The sequence below is a fragment of the Chionomys nivalis genome, chromosome 6 (genome assembly GCF_950005125.1).
Source record: "Chionomys nivalis chromosome 6, mChiNiv1.1, whole genome shotgun sequence".
Lineage (NCBI taxonomy): Eukaryota > Metazoa > Chordata > Mammalia > Rodentia > Cricetidae > Chionomys > Chionomys nivalis.
Window position 1 is genome coordinate 102,443,415 of NC_080091.1, and position 21,570 is coordinate 102,464,984.

Consider the following 21,570-nt stretch of genomic DNA (forward strand, 5'->3'; position numbering starts at 1 on the left):
GACGATCTGCTCTCAGTGTGGGCTTCACTGTTCATGCTTGGACTATCCTGCATCTGCATCTCTGCCGCTTGGCATGCCGGTGTCTCCACTGCCTGTGCCTGCCTGCGTGCCGGTGTCTCCACCGCCTGGGCCTGCCTGCATGCTGGTGTCTCCGCCACCTGGGCCTGCCTGGGCCTGCCTGGGCTCCGGTGTCTCTGCTACCTGGGCCTGCCTGGGTACGGGTGTCTCCGCCGCCTGGGCCTGCCTGCGCCCTTTGCGAAATCCTCAGACTGCAAAGAGCCATAATATACTTTTGAAGTAAGACAAATCTTCCTCCTCATCTTTTCCTGCCTTCCTTTATTAATTATGTATAACATTTATACTCTACTTACTAGGTCTCATTTGTTTCTTAGGAATTTGGTGTCTAAGGGGAGTCTGTATTCTGTTATGTCTGCCTCTCATTGGGTCCTCAGAGAATCACAGAAATATGTACTGTTCATCAGGAAGGAATCTGTCTTTGACTGCACAGTTTAAAACAATCAAACAATCCCTAAGTGTGCTGTTCTGTGTAATGTTGTTGTTTGTATGGACCATCAACTTACTGTTGCCTTTCCTTCTACAGGAAGGAAGACATCTCAAGATGTCTTCCAATAATGACCCTGTTGCAATCCCAATGATAGAAAGAAATCCTCATGACCTTCCTGGAATAGACACCAGTGACCTGAACACATTGACTGGAGAAGCTGTGTTAAGTTTTCATAACATCAGTTATCAAGAAACAGTGCATTGTGGCCTTCCATTTTGTAAAAAACCATGTGTAATAGAAAGACTATCAAATATCAAGTATGTGCATGAACTAGAAACCACATCATTGAACAACTTTCCAACAAATACAGACTTTCTCTGTTGTCAATAAGTTGTGTATATGTGTGTGTGTTTGTGTGTGTACAAGTGTATATATATGAGTATTCACGTGTGTAGATGTGTGAATGCTATAACATACCATGACATAAGGCAATAACAGGACAACATTGAACATTGATCTTCACATTCTACCATGTAGCAGAAAGAGTCTTTCATTGCTCACTGCAGTGTATGCCAGGCCAGCCACCTGCATGTGTCCTGGGATTCTCCTGCCTCTGTCTCCCATCTCTCTGTAGAGCATGGATTTACAGGTGCCCACCACTGCACCCAACTTTATGTGAGTTCTGGGGGTTTAACTTAGGTCCTTACCCTTGTACAGCAAGCACTTCACCCAATGAACCCTCCCCAGCCTCACCTTGTTATATAGACAGATAGATCCATGATCACAGTGAATTTAATGCAATGGAGTCTGAAGAACAACACAATGGATGAATGGACCAAAAGCTGGTTCTTTGAAAGCACAAACAAACTTGATACATCCCTTAGACATACTACCAAAACAACAGCAACAAAAGCCCTGAGAAATAATTTTAATTCAATAAAATAAGGGATGAAAATATAATATCAAAGACATACTATTAAAGTCAAAGGAAACAGAGGAAATGTTGAGAATTATTTCCTAGAAATTAGAATGTATAACAGAATTGTGTACACATATATGCACACATCCCTCCCAAAACCAAAGTGAGAATTTAGAACAAGGTGACTGGGTCAGTTACCAGTGATGAGATGGAAGCAATGAGGAAGTCCTAACAGCAGAAAGTCTGGGTCCTCAAATATTTTCTCAAAATTCATTAAGTGATAAAAAGAGCTAAAGCCAACACTCCACACATTTTTTTCCATGACTTAGAGAAGCCATGTTTACAAACACATGCTAAGGAAGGAGCACACATACCAAGATTTCCTCGTGCAGTCTGCATAGACTCTTCCTCCCGACCCCAACCATAGTTCTGTTCTTGGGTATTGGTTCTGCTCCTCCATCTAGAACTTCCATCATTTTCTTACTAAGAAGGGAATGGGAAGGACAAATGATTGACACATTGTCTGAATATGAAATAAGAAATGTGAACATAGCTATGTTTCCTATAAGAATATGCCTTTTTCAATCTGAATATTCACTACTCTGAATCAGTCAGTTTCTTGGACATAGTGTGTGTTTGTGCTGTACCTATACACCAGAAAATAATGTCCTCTACTTAAGGGATGTCTCCCAGTCCTAGACTGAGCATATTCTAATATCTTTATAAGTGAGGAAAATCAAAATTTTGTAGGAGTGTATTTAGATTTTTCTATTTTGAATAAGGTTGTTTTCTTTTAATTTATTTTGAGTGTTAAACTTGGCAACACTCTCCTGTCCTTTGGGTGTTTCTTTATGGTATTTTAAATTTAACTTGAGATACATTGACTATGGTTTTATCCTATTTTAATAATATAAACAATACTACTGATAACCCATGAATCATTGGTTACTTGTTACGAGGTCTAGAGGCAGCAAGCAGGGCTATATGACTATACTGCTCATCAAAACATCAGCAAGAAGCTATTATATGCTTGACACATAAAAACTGCATGTGTAATGGATTTCTCCTGAGAATCTGCTACTTGCTTCAAGGACACAGAACTTAGATGCAACATGTTTCAAAAAAAGACTAATCTTTAAATAATAAACACCAGGGGTTTTGTGATATCTGAGGCATTTTTCTGACGAGTTACCATTAGAATTGAATATCTTTATAAATAATAGACCTCAGGTGACAGTTGTACAGCTGGAGCAGACTGTGAGGCCACTAGCAATGAGACCAGGATTTATCCTTATTGCTTGTACTTGCTTTTTGGAACCCATTCTCTTTGGAGGGATACCTTGGTCAACCTAGATATAGTGGGAAGGGTCTTTGTCCTGCCTCAAAACGATGCGATAGAATTTGTTGACTCCTCATGGAAAGCCCTGCCCTCTCTGAGGAGTGGATGGGGAGTGAGATGGGGAGGGGGAAGGTGGAGGGAGTGGGAGGAAGTGGGAACTGGGATAGATAAGTCAAATGAGAAAAGGGTTTTCTTTTAAAAAATAAATTAATCATTTAAAAAATAAATAATAGTCCTCTATTAATATTTTATTTTTCTTATGAGTTTGTGCTTATTTTCTGTATACAAATTCATGCAATGTCAATAGCATATTCAGAGTAGACCCTACATAAATATAACTTCTTTTAAGTCAAAAAATTAATGAGTATGATTTTGTGTTTACAGTGGGATCATGAAACCTGGCCTCAATGCTATTATGGGTCCTCAAGATGGGAGCAGATCTTTGTGAGTATAACAGAGAGCATATGCAAGCTCTTCGTATCCAGTTTCTGTGTTGTAAAAATCACTTCTATGGGACTTATTTAAATATTGTGTGGGTTTATCTATTCTGATCCCAAGTACAGGTTACAATGTGCAGGAGGGTGCTTCCTAATATTCAACCAAGAACAGCAAGTCTTATTAAAGCACTTTACTGATAGGAAATGATAGAGCGATTGGCATATGGTGTCAGGTCATATTATTATTATTATTTAATGTGGGGGAGATAGTATTAAAATTGGGAAGGTGAAGCAGAAGTTTTATGGAGACAAGAAAACATCACCAGGCCTAATTCTCAAACTACAGCAGCACATTACCAGTTTGAGTCCCCAAGGTCAGATCCCAGGGAGGGGAGGTCGTGTGAGTTACATTCGTAATTCTGGGCTGTATTAGAGCACACACTGCTCAGAAAGGTGTGTGTGTGTGTGCGTTTGTGTGTGTGTATGTCTGTGTGTGTGTGACTTCAGTTAAACTTATGCAGCATTTTTATTCTGAGCATCTGAGAGGTGATAGCTGTTACTGAAGGGAGGAAATAAACCACACAACATATGTAACCCTTTTAGGTTATTAGATGTCTTAGCTGCAAGAAAAGATCCACGTGGATTATTGGGAGATATTTTGATAAATGGAAAACCTCGACCTGCTAATTTCACATGTACTTCTGGTTATGTGCCACAGGTAAGTACTGGTGGGTTTGTAATTTTAGATTTCCCTAATTATGTGTGGTTAGATGCTCAACTTATAGATTTGTGTGTTTTCAGTTGGGTATATGACACATATATAGGTCCTACTTTCTCCATTGCTTAGAAGTTGTTTTCTGAAAATAATTGCTGGTAGCAGTCACCAAAACTTCTGTGCACTACTTGGAAAGAAAGTGGGAGGGGAATGGAAGCTACTGCATCAGCCTCTGTACCTGAAAAGAGTGAACCTGAAAGAATAATTTTAAGAAGAGCATTGGGTGTGCTTTATATGTGACCAGGTTATATATTTTAGAGTGATGGTCACATTAATAACTATTTGTAATTAAATTTTCACTTAACCTTAAGAATGACATAGTGATGCACACGGTGACTGTGAGAGACAACATAGAGTTCTCAGCAGCTCTTCGACTGCCAATGACTATGACAAGAGATGAAAAAAGAAGACGAGTTAATGAGGTCCTTGAACTTCTGCATCTGGATAAAGAGTCAAATGTCAAGGTAATGTGAAGAAAAATATTGAAGGACAGACAGAGGAGGGAAGAGAGAGGGAAAGGAAGAGAGAGCAAGAGAAGAGAGAGAGAGAAATAAGAGATTCATGTATGGATTATATATGACCCTCTGTCAACAGCTCCATATAATGTGTGTGGTCAATGCGGCTGCTCTCTGTATTAATGGGTAAGTGACTGGTTACATGCTGTAGAGTGGAAAATGAGATGTGAAGCCTTTTTCTTTACAATGGCTATACCTGAGAATTGAGCATGATCCAGTAGGGAAGAGTGTTCCTCACATGGCCATTTCCAAGTGTTCCTCATGTGAGCATCCTCTTCCCTCAGACTTAAACTCTTGATTCATCAGAGAATTGAGCAAGTACTTTCTTCTCTCTATTGTCTCTTCCCAAAGAGGACTTGTCCCTTGTTGTTTCAGAATGTGCTTCTGGACAGACTCAGGACGTGAGATGGAGAACTCTAGCTCTGAGTTCACTCTGTATTTATTCCCCTCCAGGGTTGTCCTTGGCCTCTTAGCATTTACTAACATTACTGCATGCTGTTTTTTCTAGCCTTTTTGTATTTTTGTATCATCCTGTCTGTGGTTGCTAGTTTTAACTGTCAACTAGATACAGTCTAGAATTACCTAAAATCTTCTAGAAGAGAGTCTCAATAAGGAATTATAGTCAGGTTGACTTGTGGACAGTTTTGTTTGTCAGAAATCAGACAAGGCATCTGATTATCCATATTAAGCTAAGATACATGGAAAGACCTAACCCACTTAGGTAACACCATTCTTTGGGTTTTGGTCCTGGGTGTCATGAGCATAGGTAAAGTGAGTTGAATGACAGGCATAAATGCATTCATCCTCTCTGTGCTTTGGACTGTATGTAGCCGGCTGTATCAACTTTCTGTGCTGACTGCCCTGCAATGGTCAACTATCCGTTAGAACTGTGTGTCAAAATAAAACCACTTAGGCTACTTGTTTATCTTTTATCTTAGCAAATGGCCAGAAACTAGGGTATACTTTGCCCTTGCCCCTGATTCCTCATCTTCTACTTTTATTTATTCCCAGACCCTGTGTAAGGTTTGATAGATACAACCTTGGGCAAATGTAACAATAAATGAATCAAGTGATGCTTCCTGTTGAGACTTGTACAGGATTAGGAAGGGTAATGGATAAATGGTGAGCTTCACAACTGACTATTGTATAAGTTACTTTCTTACTGACATATTAGAAAGAATATTGAAAAGTGTTTCATCCCAGAATACTCTTTTTTAGTCATGAAAAATAAGGACATTTGCTTTTCTTAACAATTCCATTCTTAACTATCAAAATGAGCAAAATCTTGATAACGTCAGCCCTGACAGGTTACAACTATTCACATTCCCCAAATGTTCTTACAATAGCACTGCACTGATAAAATAACCTGATCAGGCATTTAATTTATTATATGCCTAGAGTTTTTCAACATTAAGGTTATTTCCCTCTTCTTGTGTTCTCCACACCATCCTGACTCTCACAATGACATCAATGCATTTAGAAGATGTTGTAAGAGATGCTTGTTGTTCATTTCCTGGCCACCCAGATTCCTGAAATAATCACACAGAAACTATATTATTTAAACCACTGCTTAGCTCACTAGATTTAGTCTCTTATTGTCTAACTCTTAATATCTTAATTTAACCCATCTCCATTAATCTGTGCATCACCATGAAGTCATGGCCTATCAGCAAAGTTTCAAAGTGTCTGTCTCCAGCATTGACTTCATGACTTCTCCCTGACTCTACCTTCTTTCTACCAGCATTCAGTTTAGTTTTCCCTGCCTAGCTCTCTTCTGCTAAGCAACAGACTGAAACAGATTAATTATTAATTAATTACAGAGGGAAATCCCACATCACCTCCCAAAAAAAGGTTTCAAGTAAGAATTACAGTTACAATTTTTATATCTATTTAATCTTTTATCATAATTTAAGGAAACTATAACTATCTATTCTTCAACTGCATCAAAGACTCAAGAAGGATATAATATTACCAAAGTAAACAGGACATGCATTGTAAGCAACTTCCAAAACTATAAAATTGACAGAGACATCTCACTGCCTGCACAGTCATCCAAAGTTCTTCTGTATTGTTGGAGCATCCATCTTCAGCCTACAGGCCCATAGCATCCGGCAGACTTTTCCATCAAGCAGGAAATTTTAAAGACACTTCCACCTATACTGGCACTTTGTCAGTTACTTTCTTCTTTGTCCTGCAGAATGTCAGGCAGACTTTTTCATGAAGCAGGAACCCCAGAGGATCATCTCACCTTTAGGCAAGTTCAGCAGTCATTTTTCTGTGGGTCCTGAATGTCCAGTTCATACAGCATAGCATCAAGCAGTCCAGGCAAGCACAGTTTCTTGCCCAAGTGGCTAATAAACTTCATGAGGTGTTTCTATGTGTTTCCTTGTGATGACCCTGACTTCCCTGGATCATATAATCCTTCTTCCTTCTCCTCAATTGGATTCCCCAGGATGGGCCCAGTGCTTCACTATGGATCTCTGTGTCTCTTTCTATCAGTTAGTGAATGTACGTGCTCCAATGATAGTTGGGGTAGTCACCAATCTGATTATAGGAGATGGGCAGTTCAGGATACTTATCCACTATTGCTAGGAATCTTAGCTGGGGTTGTCCTTATAGATTTATGGGAGTTTTCCTTATATCAGGTTTTTACCTGATCCCAAAATGCCCCCAAATGTGTGTACATGCACACGCATGGAGGTCATAGAACACCTTTTTCATTAGGCTGTTCTCTCCTCCCACCTTGTATTTCAGGCAGCATCTGTCTTGTTTGGCTGATGCCCTACACATATGCTGCTCCTGATTCAACTCTCAGCTCATCTTGATGGAATTACAGTTGCATTCTACTGCATATAGCTTCATTTGTGAGTTCCAGAGATTAAAACCAGTCTTCAGGTTTGTAGGGCAAATGCTTTTCCATGATAAAACTTCTCTTCAACCTTTCACAAGATTTTGATTTAAAACATGTAGAAGCAATATTTAGTTACTGTGTTAGATTGACTGAATAGCCAGCATAATCGTGCACTTGATAATACCAGCCCACTGGGCTTCTTAGTGTTTACAACAGCATATCCATAAAACTGTTTCTCACCACAGCATTTTTAACAGAACATTAGGTAGTTCCTTACTCCCAAGTACTTACTCTTCATCCATAAAAATAAGGGCATCTGCTTACCTAGAAACTCTATACTTACCTATCAAAATGAATAGCTCCTTTATTCTCAGTCTTGTCATGACCACATTCATGCATATTTCCCAAACATCCTTGTTGCTTGTTGCCATTAGGGCTTGATCATGGTTTTGGTTATCATGTTTGGAGAGCATTGTTCCCTAGTTCTCTGTCCCCCTAAACCTTGCTATTCCCTCTACCTTACACAATGATGTTGACTAGTACCAAGACTGCGTCAGTTTGACCTGTAGACTATGCCACATTTGAATTTGTCTACAAGAATGAGTCATGAATTCTGTGATGTTGTACAGTGTAAATAATGTCAATTTGCAAAGTTGTAAGGGATTAAAAGTGCCCAATAAGGCAATGTGGAATTTTTAATAAAAAGCAGTATGTGTCAGTGTGTTGTATTCTCTGAGTGTTGTGTAGAGTGTGTGCAATGTTGTGTTGTGTCAATTGTCTATGTGTTGTGTGTGTTGGGATGGTGTAAAATGACTACTAAATTACTAGAGATACTTCATATTTTCCTGTCCCATTTTCCTCATTCCTTAGACAGAGATTTCACTGAACCAGACTTGTAGTGTGATGACTCATTACCCTAGAATATGTGACTTGATAAAGAACAAATAGCAACTGTCATTACCACAAGCTTCATGTCAAGTCTGACCTGAGTCTCTTTCTACTCACTTGGAAAAGAAAAACTCCCTTCTTCTCCCAGGTGCACATATTTTTGCTTGTCAGAATAGTGATAGAACAAAATCTTTTATTGCTGAAACAGGCTCATTCACCAAATGACAGTGACTGTGGGTGTTCTTTCAGATAATGATGGTTGTTGGTGCTTTAGCCTAGGTCTAAAGAGCTTGAGAAAAGAACCAGTATAGCAATGGAGTTGGTTGCGGAGCATCCCATTTTGTTCTTGGATAACCCCACCACTGACTTAGACTTGAGCACTGCTACTGATGTCATCTCGGTCCTGAGAAGGTAAGTCTTGAAGGACATTAACTTTTATTCTCTTAATACCTGATTATATGTGTGTATTTTTGGTGCAGGAGATTCAGAAGTAAGCAAAAGAATTCCTTTTTTTATTAGATGGAAAACTCCACTAACAAGGAATACACATCAAGAACAATGAGACAAGAGCATAGGGAAGATGGCTATGGTGAAGGTGCAGCACTGCTTTAAATAGCATGTCCCCATAGCACTCAAGCCAGTGTCAAGAGAGCTGAGTGGGTGAGATCCGAACAGAGTGCAGGCTGGAAGGAAAATACATTTGTTCTGTGACATGGCATATTTGATATGTCTGGAACGTTAAAGAGATCAAGTTGACTATAACCCAGTGGTCTGAGGGGATGGCAATTTGGCAGTGCACGGTCAAAGACACCATAGAATGAGTGACTTGTTAGAAGTTAAATTCCTTACAATTCTGGATCCTGGAAGCCAAATATTGAGGTCTTCACAGGTCATGTTTGCTGAGACTTGGGTTACTGAGTTGTGGATGGTATTTTCTTTCTCTTCGTGTGTCTATGCCCTGATCTCTTAAATGAACACCAGTTACATTAGGATTCCCTAGTAATTTCATCAAAACTTAATTACCTTTTAAAAGACTCTGTCTCCAATTATATCCACATTTTAAGCTTTTAGATGTGAAGTCTTCAACAAATGGGTTTTTGGAAGGTTACAGTTCTGCTCTCCACATTTGGAGTTGAAGTGAGGTTTCTTTGAGTATAGATTGCCTAGACCACCTGAGCCAAACAACTAAAGTTTTCCATGGCAGGGATGGATGTGAGAAGGCTTCTGAGTTTAGAGCAGAGCAATACATCATGAAGAAGGTTGTGCAGTTGCTCTGTGGGGATGTTAAATGTCAGCAGAACGCTTAGTTATGTTGGTTCCTTAGCTAGCACTGGTGTATTCTATGTAGCTTTGAATATAGAGTAAGTAGGATTATCTTTGGGATTAGCCCTAGATGTGATGACTGAGGGAATGATTCCTAAGGTCTAGGTACTGAACAAGGGGAAGAATGTAGTAAAAAGAATATTTTCTTCTCTCACAAAATAAGTCTGTGGATGAAATACTTATAGAAAATTTGTACAGGTTAGGCTTTACACATTTTAGAAATCAATAGAGTTTCAAACTGACTGAATAATTCCAAGAACTGTGTAAGAACTATCATATTCCCATGATGTAAGCTCCTGGCTGTTGAACTTACAGCCTTTTCTGTCTTTCCTTCCTTCCTTCCCCTTATTCTTTGTTTTGTTCTGACATCATGGTCCATCACCATAAATACTGTTGCCTGTCCCTCAAGAAATGAAGATCACTCCACCATTGTACCTTCCCAGTGATGAAGTCAACAGCTGGGGCCTTGCCGCTATCTAGCCTGTAGACTACTCAGATGTCACCACCTTCCCTGTCTGTTCCTTTTCCTGTCTGCTTCAGGATACACTGTAAGATCAGGTTTCTGCTCATTTTCCAGTATAGAATGCTACCCTCCTTCCCTGCGTCTCATGCCGTGGGTAGTCAGTGCATTGCATGGGGTCATCCCCAGTGTGGTTTCTCCCATGCCTGGGAGCAGACTCAGGCCCTGATATGCTATGTCTCCTATGTCTTCAATACTCCTGGGAGTGGCATCCTACTGGTAGAATTATTTTTAAAAACATTTTTATTATGTGTGTTTTTGAGTGTGTGTACATGTGTACCTGTATAGCATGCCTGTAGAGGTCAGAGGAAAACTCAAGGAGTTGGCTTTCTCCTTCCACCAAGTAAGTGAGTTCTAGGGACTGAACTAGGGTCTTTAGACTTTGCATCAAGTTCCTTTACCCAATGAGTAATCTTGCTTTCTTGTATAGAATATTGATCATTTAGTCAGGCTGGTGGTTGTTGGGTAATATGATATGAAATTGCACGTTTCATTTTGTGGTTTATTAATAGTCTCTCAGGGAAAATAATTGGTTATAATGCCCATTATTCTGCCCTTATCTTGTCTCTACAAACCAGTTGTCCTGGTGGAACTCAAGATGTGCACTCACCATGCTCTTTTCCTTTCTCTCCCTCCATCTTTTTCTCCCTCCCTCCCTTCCATTTTCCTTCCATTCCTTCTTCTCTCCCTTCCTTTCTTATGTTCTTCCCTCCTTTAGTATTTCTGACCTTCACTACCTACTCCCTCTTTTCCTATTCCTCTATTTCATACATCCTTTCTGTTTGTCTTTTTGAAACAGGGTCTCACATAGCATAGGTGGGCCTTGAAGTACAGATCCTCCCAAGTGCTGGAATGTTTCAGATATGCCACTATACCCATATTTTATGAAGATATTTTCATAGCAGTTTTAAACACTGTTTTTGGTTATTGGTGCTCATACAGATTTTCTGAAATTGTAATTCAACTTATTTTTTCCCATCATGGAATTAAACCAATGATCAAGTCTCCGGCTTGACCCTCTCTAGCTGACCATTTGGTTTATTGCTTGACTTTTTGAGCCTTATCAACAGAAAGGGGGAAATTATATTAGATTTGCCTTATGCCTAAATTGAAAGTTGAATGAGGTTATTGCTGAAGTGTTTAGGGAGAGCAAGTGGTTAGGAATGTGAGTGAAAACCAGTTCCTGAAGAGACAGAAAGTGTGAACGATTGACGGGAATTGTGCATACAGTCACAGCTGTAATGTTTGCTCTGTCATTGCTTCTCAAGCTTGGGTGGACCTGTCCATCACCTCGACTGCCTGTTCATGGTATGGATTCCCTGCATAGACTCCCAGATATTTTGATTCCGTGTCTGAGAAGACCACCCAAGGATCTATGTAGTAACACTTGAGTGCACTACTGGTGTCTCACATGTTAGAAGTCTTAATTTTTTAAATAAAGGCTTGGATCTTGCATAACACAAGTGAGACAAGGTGTTTTTAAAGAGAATTCAAGTTGAAATGGAAACCTAGATTATAACTTCAGGAATAAAATATTTTGTGGAGAATCTTAAGGTTCTCTCTATCCAGTGACTTATTATTTTTTTCCCCTTTAAACTTAGGATGTCTATGAGGGGACGGACCATCATCTTCTCCATTGATCAGCCTCAGTATTCCATCTTCAAGTTTTTTGACAGCCTCACCTTAGTGGCCTCAGGAAAAGTCATGTTTCATGGGCTTGCACAAGAGGCTTTGGAGTACTTCACATCTACAGGTATGGCTGGCTTTTGCTGTGGGACTTCTTTCATTCATGGGATCTGGGGAGAAAACAGGGGTTCTCAGGAATGCTACTAGACACTCATGCATTCCTGTGTGTGGGATTCTCTATTTTAAATACCTTTGGTTAATTTGGTTACAGGATTCTGTTAGTTGTGCAACACAGACTTTTTGCTGTTCAGGTCTCTTCCTTTCTCCTGTCCTGTATGCATGCCTGTGTTACAGGATTTTTACTGAGTCTCTTGCTCTGCTTCCCAGTTGTGGTGACCCTCTTCACTAACTTGCTGGGCTCAGGGCCATTTATCCATCATTTCAACAGCATTGGAAAGGTCCAGCATCCTTGAGTTCTTGCTCACACAGCAGTCGGTGATTTTCAGTTTTCCCCTCAGGTGACATGACTCTGAGGAGCTATGGAAACCTTACTTTACTTACTTAGTAGCTTTGCATTTCAGGTTTAGGTGATGATTGAGGGCTGTAGTGGCTTAAGTCTGGCTTCTGCAAACTCATGTGTTTGGTCTGCCTGTTTTCTTTTTTTTACAGTCAGATTGGATGATGACATACTTTTTAATGGTTCTTGCCTTCAGCTTCATCTTAGCAAAATATTAATATAGTTATGGTTGATTCTCTTTGACTACAAAAATAGGTTCAAATATTTGGTGCCCAGTATTCTTTATTCGTTTTTGATTAACCTTTGTCATTTAATAATGTTCAAACATTTGTGTGTCTGTGGAGTCCAACAAAAATTTAGGACAAATTGAAATGATCATATCACAAGAAGAGTTCATATATATATATACATATATATATATGTGCATGTGCATACATACATACATATATATGTATACATGTGGTATATGTCTATATCTATGCCTCTGTGTAGTCTAAATCTATGTTCATGTTTATGTCCATGACTACATGTATGCCCATGTCCATATCTATGTCTAGGTTCATGTCCATGTGTACGTCTATGTCCATGTACATGCTTATGTGTAGTCTATATCTATGTCCATGTCTATACGTATATATATGCATGTATATGTATATATGTATATGTCTGTGTCTATGGATATGTCTACTCTGTCTATGACTGTGTATTGTTTATGGGTATGTGTATGTATAGCATCAACATAAACCCATACATGTATACAATAAATTGTGAAGCAGAGATTGCTGAAATATTATAAGTTTATATTTAATAGAAAAGAATAAGTTGGTGGGGGATGTGCAAAGAGAGAAAGAAGTTCTTAGATTCTGTCTTCTCTCCCCGTCCCACTCTCTGAAAGAGGGTCCTCACATTTGTATTCATGATCTACTTTCTTCATAGGTTACAACTATGATTCCCACAACAACCCTGCAGACTTCTTCCTGGATATCCTTAATGGAGGTTTCTCTGCTCTATTAGACACAGAGGAAGATGGCCATGAAGGTATGTGAGCCTTCTACAGTCACAAATTTTTGTCTAGTTGATTTCGTTAAAACACAATCATGTGTCTCAATAGAATATAGCTTTTATGTTAATTTAGTATCTAAAATTAGCTAATAGACTTTACTGTATGCTATTTCTGTGTGTTTTTTAATTTAATTTATAAAAGAACATTTTTATGATATTATTACAAGGGAAATTTCTTTTAAAAAGCACCTATTGATTGTCATGTTTTTTTCTGTTGTTTTTGATAGGGTATTCTTATATAGCCAGACTAGACTTGAATGTGTGCTCTTTCTAAATCACTTCCCAAGTATAAATATTACACGGCTATGTCACCATGCCTGGTTTTGTTTATAACATTTAAAAACAAGATATTTGGCAGTTTATAGATTTACATATGCATTCATGTAGATGGACTTTTCTGTCCTGCTTGGTCCTACAGCTGTTCAGTCCCAACAAAACTCACAGAGGCTTATATTAATTATAAACTGGTTGGACTATTAGCTCAGGCTTATTATTAACTAGCTCCTCCAACTTTAATTAATAAAAATTAAATCCATAATAATTATCTATGTTTAGCCTCGTGGCTTGGTACCTTACTAAGTAAGGCATTCTCACTTCGCTTTCTCTGTATCTTGCTTTTGAATGCAGACTGAGCCTTTCCTCTTCCCAGAATTCTCTTAGTCTGATTTCCCCACCTATACTTCCTGAATTTAATTAATCAGTGTTTTATTAAACTAATACGAATGACAAATCTTTATAGTGTACAAGAGGATATCCCACAACACTTCTCCTTTTTGTCTTTTCAAAACAAAAAATCTGAATCTAATTTCCTTTATTTAGCTTTTTTTCCTGACCATTATCCATAAGAACTTGTAACCAACACTCTAAACAATGACAAACATCTATAATCCATTTGGGGGGAATGTGGGCATAGTTTTCTAGGCTATATCCTGCTGACTGGGAGCACTGATGATCTTTTGGGGACTCAAAGAAAATTTAGGATTATGGTCAAGATCTGACTGGAGTATTCCGTGAGACAGGATCATATCAGTCAGCAGTCTTGAGGCTGTGCTGTTCTGGGTGTAGAACTCAGAGGAAACTGCAACAGAGGTGCTCTGAAACATTGGATCATCTGGGCCATCGGTTACAATTGGAGATTTTTCAGGTTATCTTCCTTAATCAAACCTTAATTTTCTTAACCCAGAATGACTCCACTGCCTCTCATTTCACATGGAAACAAAAGCAAAACCTCTTTTCCAAAGTAACACATCTTTTCATTTAAATTTTGAAGTCAAGGCATTTTCAAAATTTATAGATTGGATTAATTCAGCAGCATTTATAATCAAATGTCTTTTAGCAGCTGTTGCTTCTTCATCAGCAGTGAAACAATTCAAAGACAACATAATAATATACAGTACCCAGATTCTCTGTGTATTTTCCATCTTTATATGGCTTTAGATTTTTCTACTCTATTTCTTTTATTTTTATTTTTATTGTTTGCTTTTTCAGACAGTTTTTTTTCTGTGTATCTTTGACTTTCCTGGAACTCACTCTGTAGACCAGGATCCCCTTGAACTCAGAGATCCACCTGCTTCTTCTTTCTGAGTCCTAAGATTAAAGGCATGTGCCACCACCCCCAACTACTCTATTTTTTCTTTCTTTTCAAATGATTTTTTTCTATTCTTTTTCTTTTTCTTCCTGAGCCTACATATATTTTTAAACACACTGTAAACTATTTAGAGGTTTTTTTCATCTGAATCTGTCTTTACTTGTAGATCTCTCTTTTTTGACCACATGAGTCTTTAATTTCCTAAGTGATATGGCTAGGATTAAGGCAGTGGCTTTGGTGACTGGAACTGGCCCACTCTTACTTCCTGAAAGTCTAGATTTATAGCAGAAGTACTGGAAGGAGCCACATTTTTACCACAGCTCTGTAGAGTTTCTAGGTCCGGGCTACTACCAAGAAGCATGTCAGCTAGTGCTCATAAAAACCATTAAAGTGTTTGGTGGCAGGGCCTCTTAAAAGAGCTGTGAGGTTTTTGTTGCTAACACTGAGTAAGGAAGCCTATCTTAAAAGAGATACACTTTGCCTCTAGCAAAAGAGCCCATTTAAGAAAATGCTGCTACCAAGAAGCCATGCTTAACTCTGTTATTTTGTGCTTATAAATTCTTCCCAAGCTCTCTCAGATTTTATGTGGATGTAATTGCCCAATGTTGGTGCCATTTGCAGATGAAATTTTCTGTCTTGTTCAGTCCCATAGCTGTTGAGTCCCAATAAACACACAGAGGCTTATATTCATTATAAATTGGTTGGCCTCTTGGTTCAGGCTTGTTATTAAGTATTTATATATTAACCCATAATTCTTATCTCTGTTTAGCCACATAACTTGGTACCTTTCTCAGTGAGGCATTCTCATCTTGCTTCTTCTGCATCTGACTGGTGACTGCAGACTTGGCCTTTTCTCTTTCTATCATTCTCCTACTCCTACCCTGTCTATACTTCCTGCCTGGGTATTGGCCAATCAGCATTTTATTAAACCACTACAAGTGACAAATTTTTTTTTTTTTGGTTTTTTCGAGACAGGGTTTCTCTGTGGCTTTGGAGCCTGTCCTGGAACTAGCTCTTGTAGACCAGGCTGGCCTCGAACTCACAGAGATCCGCCTGCCTCTGCCTCCCGAGTGCTGGGATTAAAGGCGTGCGCCACCACCGCCCGGCACAAGTGACAAATTTTTACAGTGTACAAGAGCACTTCCCACAGCACATTCACATGTGGCAGAAGCAGGGACCAGACTCTTTTCAAATATTAACTATAGATCCATAGAGTAAGGAAGACTATGTTAAGAATTAGGGTATAGATGGGGAAAAAGGCCATACAGTTTGCTGAATTCAAGGAATAATGACAGTAGTCAGGACAGTTAGGGACACTTTTCTAATCTGTGATGGAATTACTCAGGAGTAACTTTTTCTCAAAGTTTAGTGGAGCTCAGCTGGTAGAGTGCTTGCCTAGCATGCACAAAGCCGTGAATTTGGTTCCTAGCAGCACATAACTGGGTGTGAAGGTGTATGCCTGTAATCCCTGCACTTGAGACAGAAACAGGAGGACTTGGAGGAGTTTAAACTCACTCTTGGCTTCAGAGCAACTTCGAGGCCAGTCTAGGGTACATGGCCCTCTCTCAAAGAAAAACTGATACATAATTTTTGTCTTCTTCCTGTGTACTGTCCCAGAAAAATCAGTTAAATTATTGTCTAATGTTTCTTGCCTTTATCCACTTTTATCCCAAAGCTGATGAACATATAGATCTTTCTGAGAGACAGTACCAAGTCAGAGAAAACTTAGCCAATATGTATGCCCAGTCCTCCATCTACAGTGAAATGAGAACTGAACTGGACTCACTCTTGGGAGAACAGACGTCAGGGAGGAGCTCAGCCTTGGAAGAGATCACGTGTGTCACCCCTTTCTGGTATCAGCTCTGGTGGATCATCTGTCGTTCATTCACAAATTTCAAGGGTTTTCCATGGATCACTGTAATTCGGGTAATCTGATTAATTATTTTAACTGTGAAACTCAAGTGTGAACAGTTTCTGAGTCATTCTACTCAAGTCCACACTTATCTTCTGCTTCCTTCCATGTGTTTGTCATCTTCACTCTCCTTGACATAGAGAAATATTCAATAGAGCAAGTAGAACACAATTAAATTTTTACTTACGGAAAGCCATATAGTGATTATCTTTTATTAGAGAAACAATAATGACTAACCCAAATAGAAAATTAAATTCTCAGAATGCAAAAAGAATTTCAGCACACCTGGGAGCTGCTCACACCTGTCTACATTATTTCACCAGTGCATTTTACAAGTTCAAAGTCCAGGAATGAGTAAAGTAGGGAAAGGCTTTTACCTGATGCAAATTTTCATGTGGGTGGATGGATGGTAACTGGATAAGCAGATAAAACTGTAGCCTGTCAGATGAAAGAATGAACTTGGAGAAAGTTTAAGTAGAGAAGGGTGGAGATGACTGGAGAGGGAAAGGACGCTTGATCTGTGGTTGAAATCATGTGGTGAGGAGACAGGGCCATAGAACAGCTCTGAGGGAGCCTGAGCATCCACTGCCTGAGATAAGCCAGCCGTAGAGTGCTGCTCCCTCATCAGGAGTCCAGTGTGTGAAAGCAGTAGCTACTCAAAGAGTGCAGCTCACACACACAGTAACTGGACTGAACAATGCTCTTCCCTGTCAGCCAACTGGAACTTGGAGGAGGTGAAGTTCTACTTTTCTTCATACTGATTGTGTAACCAGGATCATCATGCCTTAAGGTTTTCTTTATTTTAACATAATTGTCACACAGAAATGTGGTTCTTCCACTACATTGGGCCATCATTTATTATGTTATATTTTATTTCATGACATTGATGATTCTGCTGTGTTAGTGTTTGATCATGGGGCTGTAGCCCTTAGAGGGCAATCACTCTTACCATGGACCTAGATCCCTGTCTCTGCCCAATCAGAACTTAAAGTTAGTTCTGCTGTTAGTGTGTTGCTATTTTATTCTCAGGCATTTGGTTTCTGTTGCAAACTGAAAGGTCATGTGTTGTTTTTGTGTAAACAAACACCACTTTCTTCTTAATATCTGTGCTACCCATTTCATATTTAAATATTGCTTCCTTCCCTGTTTGTGTGTCTGTGAATATTCTTACCATTTGAGTTATACTGCCAGTTGCTCTGAATACTTTGGCTTTTGTACTTGGGCATTTGTATCATAAAAAAAGCATTTTTTAAGTCTTTTTTTTTTTTTTTTGCCAAGAAAGGAGGAGAAAATCTCCCCCACCCTTTCAAGGTTTTTAATTCTTTCCTTTCTCACTTAAGGATTGTCATGATGATTGGGAAGGAGACAGATTGGCGACAAGTTACTGAGACTTCTACATTTCTACAGATGTCTTTTACCATAATAATAGTTAGTATTATCATTGCCTATTGCCAGAGTATAGTAGATGCATGTGATCATAAATTTAATGGGTTGTATGAAAAAATTTTCAGTTCCCTTTAATTTAAATGCACTGTAAGACCATTATATGAGACAGAATCTGTCAGTATAAATAAAATCAGTTTCTATTTGTTTTATAGCCTAAAAAAGAAATAGTGTAGTGAAACAGTGTAGTTATTTTAATGAGGCAGGCAATTGTTAATAACTATTGACCAAGTGATGATATTTCTATTTGAAAATTTAAATTCTATTACATGGAACAGTTATTTAACTTGTACAGTTTGACCTCAAGAAGTAAAGCTAAAATCCACAAATATTAGCAGAAACAAGCTAGTCTTCATAGAATTTGAAGACTTCTAGGAAAAGATCATTTTAGTTATCTCAAGGAAAAGATTTGATGTAAAAAATTAAAAGTTACTAATTCATTCATACTTCTATGGGTTTAGCTATTGGTTTTGTAGACAATTAAGCAGGAAGAATATTCTTTGGATATGGTCTGTGTTGATTATTTGCTTAGATTCCCTCTCACCCTCATATGTAGTCTCTGTATTTTTTTATTTATTTTATTCTTTTTTAATTAAAATTTCCGCCTCCTCCCCGTTTTCCATTTCCCTCCCCCTCCTCCCATGCATTGCCCCCTTCCCCCACTTCCCTCCCCCTCTCTCCACTCCTCTCCCCCTCCCCCCACTCCATTCCCCCTTCCTCTCTATACTGAAGAGCAGTCCAAATTCCCTGCCCTGCGGGAAGTCCAAGGTCCTCCCACTTCTATCTAGGTCCAGGAAGGTGAGCATCCAAACAGGCTAGGCACCCACAAAGCCAGTTCATGTATTAGGATCGAAACCTAGTGGCATTGTCCTTGGCTTCTCATCAGCCTTCATTGTCCGCCATGTTCAGAGAGTGCGGTTTCATCCCATGCTTATTCAGTCCCAGTCCAGCTAGCCTTGGTGAGCTCCCAATAGATCAGCCCCACTGTCACAATGGGTGGGTGCACCCCTCGTGGTCCTGACTTCCTTGCTCATGTTCTCCCTCCTTCTGCTCCTCATTTGGACCTTAAGAGCTCAGTCCATTGCTCCAAATTGGGTCTCTGTCTCTATCTCGATCCATTGCCAGATGAAGGTTCTAAGGTGATATGCAAGATATTCATCAGTATAGGATAGGGTCATTTCAGGTTCCCTCTCCACAGTTGCCCAATGTACTAGCTGGGGACCTCTCCCTGGACAACTGCGAGCCTCTCTAGAGTCAAGTCTCTTGCCAACCCTAAGATGGCTCCCTTAATTAGGATATATATTTCTCTGCTCCCGTATCCACCCTTCCTATATCCCAACCATCCCATTCCCCCAAACTCCCCCCATCCTCCCCTTCTCACGTTTCTCACCCCATTTCCCCTTAGCCCCATGCCACCTCACCCGCAAGTTCCCAGTTTTTGCCCGGCAATCTTGTCTACTTCCCCTATGCAGGCAGATGACTATACGTTTTTCTTTGGGTTCACCTTCTTATATAGCTTCTCTAGGATCAGAAATTATATGCTCAATGTACTTTATTTATGGTTAGAAACTAATTATGAGTGAGTACATCCCATGTTCCTCTTTTTGGGTCTGGGATAACTCACTCAGAATAGTGTTTTCTATTTCCATCCATTTGCATGCAAAATTCACGATGTCATTGTTTTTTACAGCTCAGTAGTACTCTAATATATATATATATATATATATATATATATATATATATATTTCACACTTTCTTCATCCATTCTTCCATTGAAGGGCATCTAGGTTGTTTCCAGGTTCTGGCTATTACAAACAATGTTGCTATGAACATAGTTGAACAAATGCTTTTGTCATATGATAGGGCATCTCTTGGGTATATTCCCAAGAGTGGTATTACTGGATCTTGAGGTAGGTTGATCCCAAATTTCCTGAGAAATCGCCACACTGATTTCCAAAGTGGTTGCACAAGTTTGCATTACCACCAGCAATGAATGAGTGTGCCCCTTACTCCACAACCTCTCCAGCAAAGGCTATCATTGGTGTTTTTGATTTTAGCCATTCTGATAGGTGTAAGATGGTATCTCAAAGTTGTTTTAATCTGCCTTTCCCTTATTGCTAAGGAGGTTGAGCATGATCTTAAGTGTCTTTTGGCCATTTGAGTTTCTTCTGTTGAGAATTCTCTGTTCAGTTCAGTGCCCCATTTTTTAATTGGGTTAATTAGCATTTTAAAGTCTAGTTTCTTGAGTTCTTTATATATTTTGGAGATCAGACCTTTGTCTGTTGCAAGGTTGGTGAAGATCTTCTCCCAGTCAGTGGGTTGCCTTTTTGTCTTAGTGACAGTGTCCTTTGCTTTACAGAAGCTTCTCAGTTTCAGGAGGTCCCATTTATTCAATGTTGTCCTTAATGTCTGTGCTGCTGGGGTTATACGTAGGAAGTGATCTCCTGTGCCCATATGTTGTAGAGTACTTTCCACTTTTTCTTCTATCAGGTTCAGTGTGTTCAGACTGATATTGAGGTCTTTAATCCATTTGGACTTGAGTTTTGAGCATGGTGATAGATATGGATCTATTTTCATTCTTCTACAGGTTGACAACCAGTTCTGCCAGCACCATTTGTTGAAGATGCTCTCTTTTTTCCATTGAATACTTTTAGCTCCTTTATCAAAAATGAGGTGTTCATAGGTTTGTGGGTTAAAATCAGGGTCTTCTACTCAATTCCATTGATTGCTTCTCTGTTTTTATGCCAATACCAAGCTGTTTTCAATACTGAAGCTCTGTAATAGAGTTTGAAGTCAGGGATGGTAATGCCTCCAGAAGTTCCTTTATTGTATAAGATTGTTATAGCTATCCTGGGTTTTTTGTTTTTCCATATAAAGTTGATTGATGTCCTCTCAAGATCTGTGAAGAATTTTGATGGGATTTTAATGGGGATTGCATTGAATCTATAAATTGCCCTTGGTAGAATTGCCATTTTTACTATGTTGATCCTCCCAATCCAAGAGCAAGGGAGATCCTTCCATTTTCTGGTATCCTTCTCAATTTCTTTCTTCAAAGACTTAAAGTTCTTGTTGAATAGATCTTTCACTTTCTTGGTCAGAGTAACCTCAAGATATTTTATGCTATTTGTGGCTATCGTGAAAGGTAATGCTTCTCTGATTTCCCTCTCTGCTTCCTTATCCTTTGTGTATAGGAGGGCAACTGATTTTTTTGGAATTGATCTTGTATCCTGCCACATTACCAAAGGTGTTTATCAGCTGTAGGAGTTCTTTGGTAGAGTTTTTGGAGTCACTTATGTACACTATCATATCATCTGCAAATAATGAAAGTTTAACTTCTTCCTTTCCAATTT

At 39.1% G+C, this 21,570-nt stretch overlaps 1 protein-coding gene across 1 annotated transcript in view; it reads left to right on the forward strand.

Annotated features, from left to right (window-relative positions):
* The first annotated feature begins 619 nt into the window (after window positions 1-619).
* The window catches only part of LOC130876097 (ATP-binding cassette sub-family G member 3-like), a 57,575-nt gene continuing 36,624 nt past the window's right edge, over window positions 620-21,570 (forward strand). Inside the window, exons 1-8 of the mRNA XM_057772524.1 lie at window positions 620-822; window positions 3,148-3,207; window positions 3,804-3,918; window positions 4,287-4,439; window positions 8,504-8,640; window positions 11,674-11,825; window positions 13,152-13,253; window positions 16,541-16,791. Of these exons, the coding sequence (XP_057628507.1) occupies window positions 620-822; window positions 3,148-3,207; window positions 3,804-3,918; window positions 4,287-4,439; window positions 8,504-8,640; window positions 11,674-11,825; window positions 13,152-13,253; window positions 16,541-16,791 (1,173 nt within the window). The remainder of the gene's footprint in view (window positions 823-3,147; window positions 3,208-3,803; window positions 3,919-4,286; window positions 4,440-8,503; window positions 8,641-11,673; window positions 11,826-13,151; window positions 13,254-16,540; window positions 16,792-21,570) is intronic.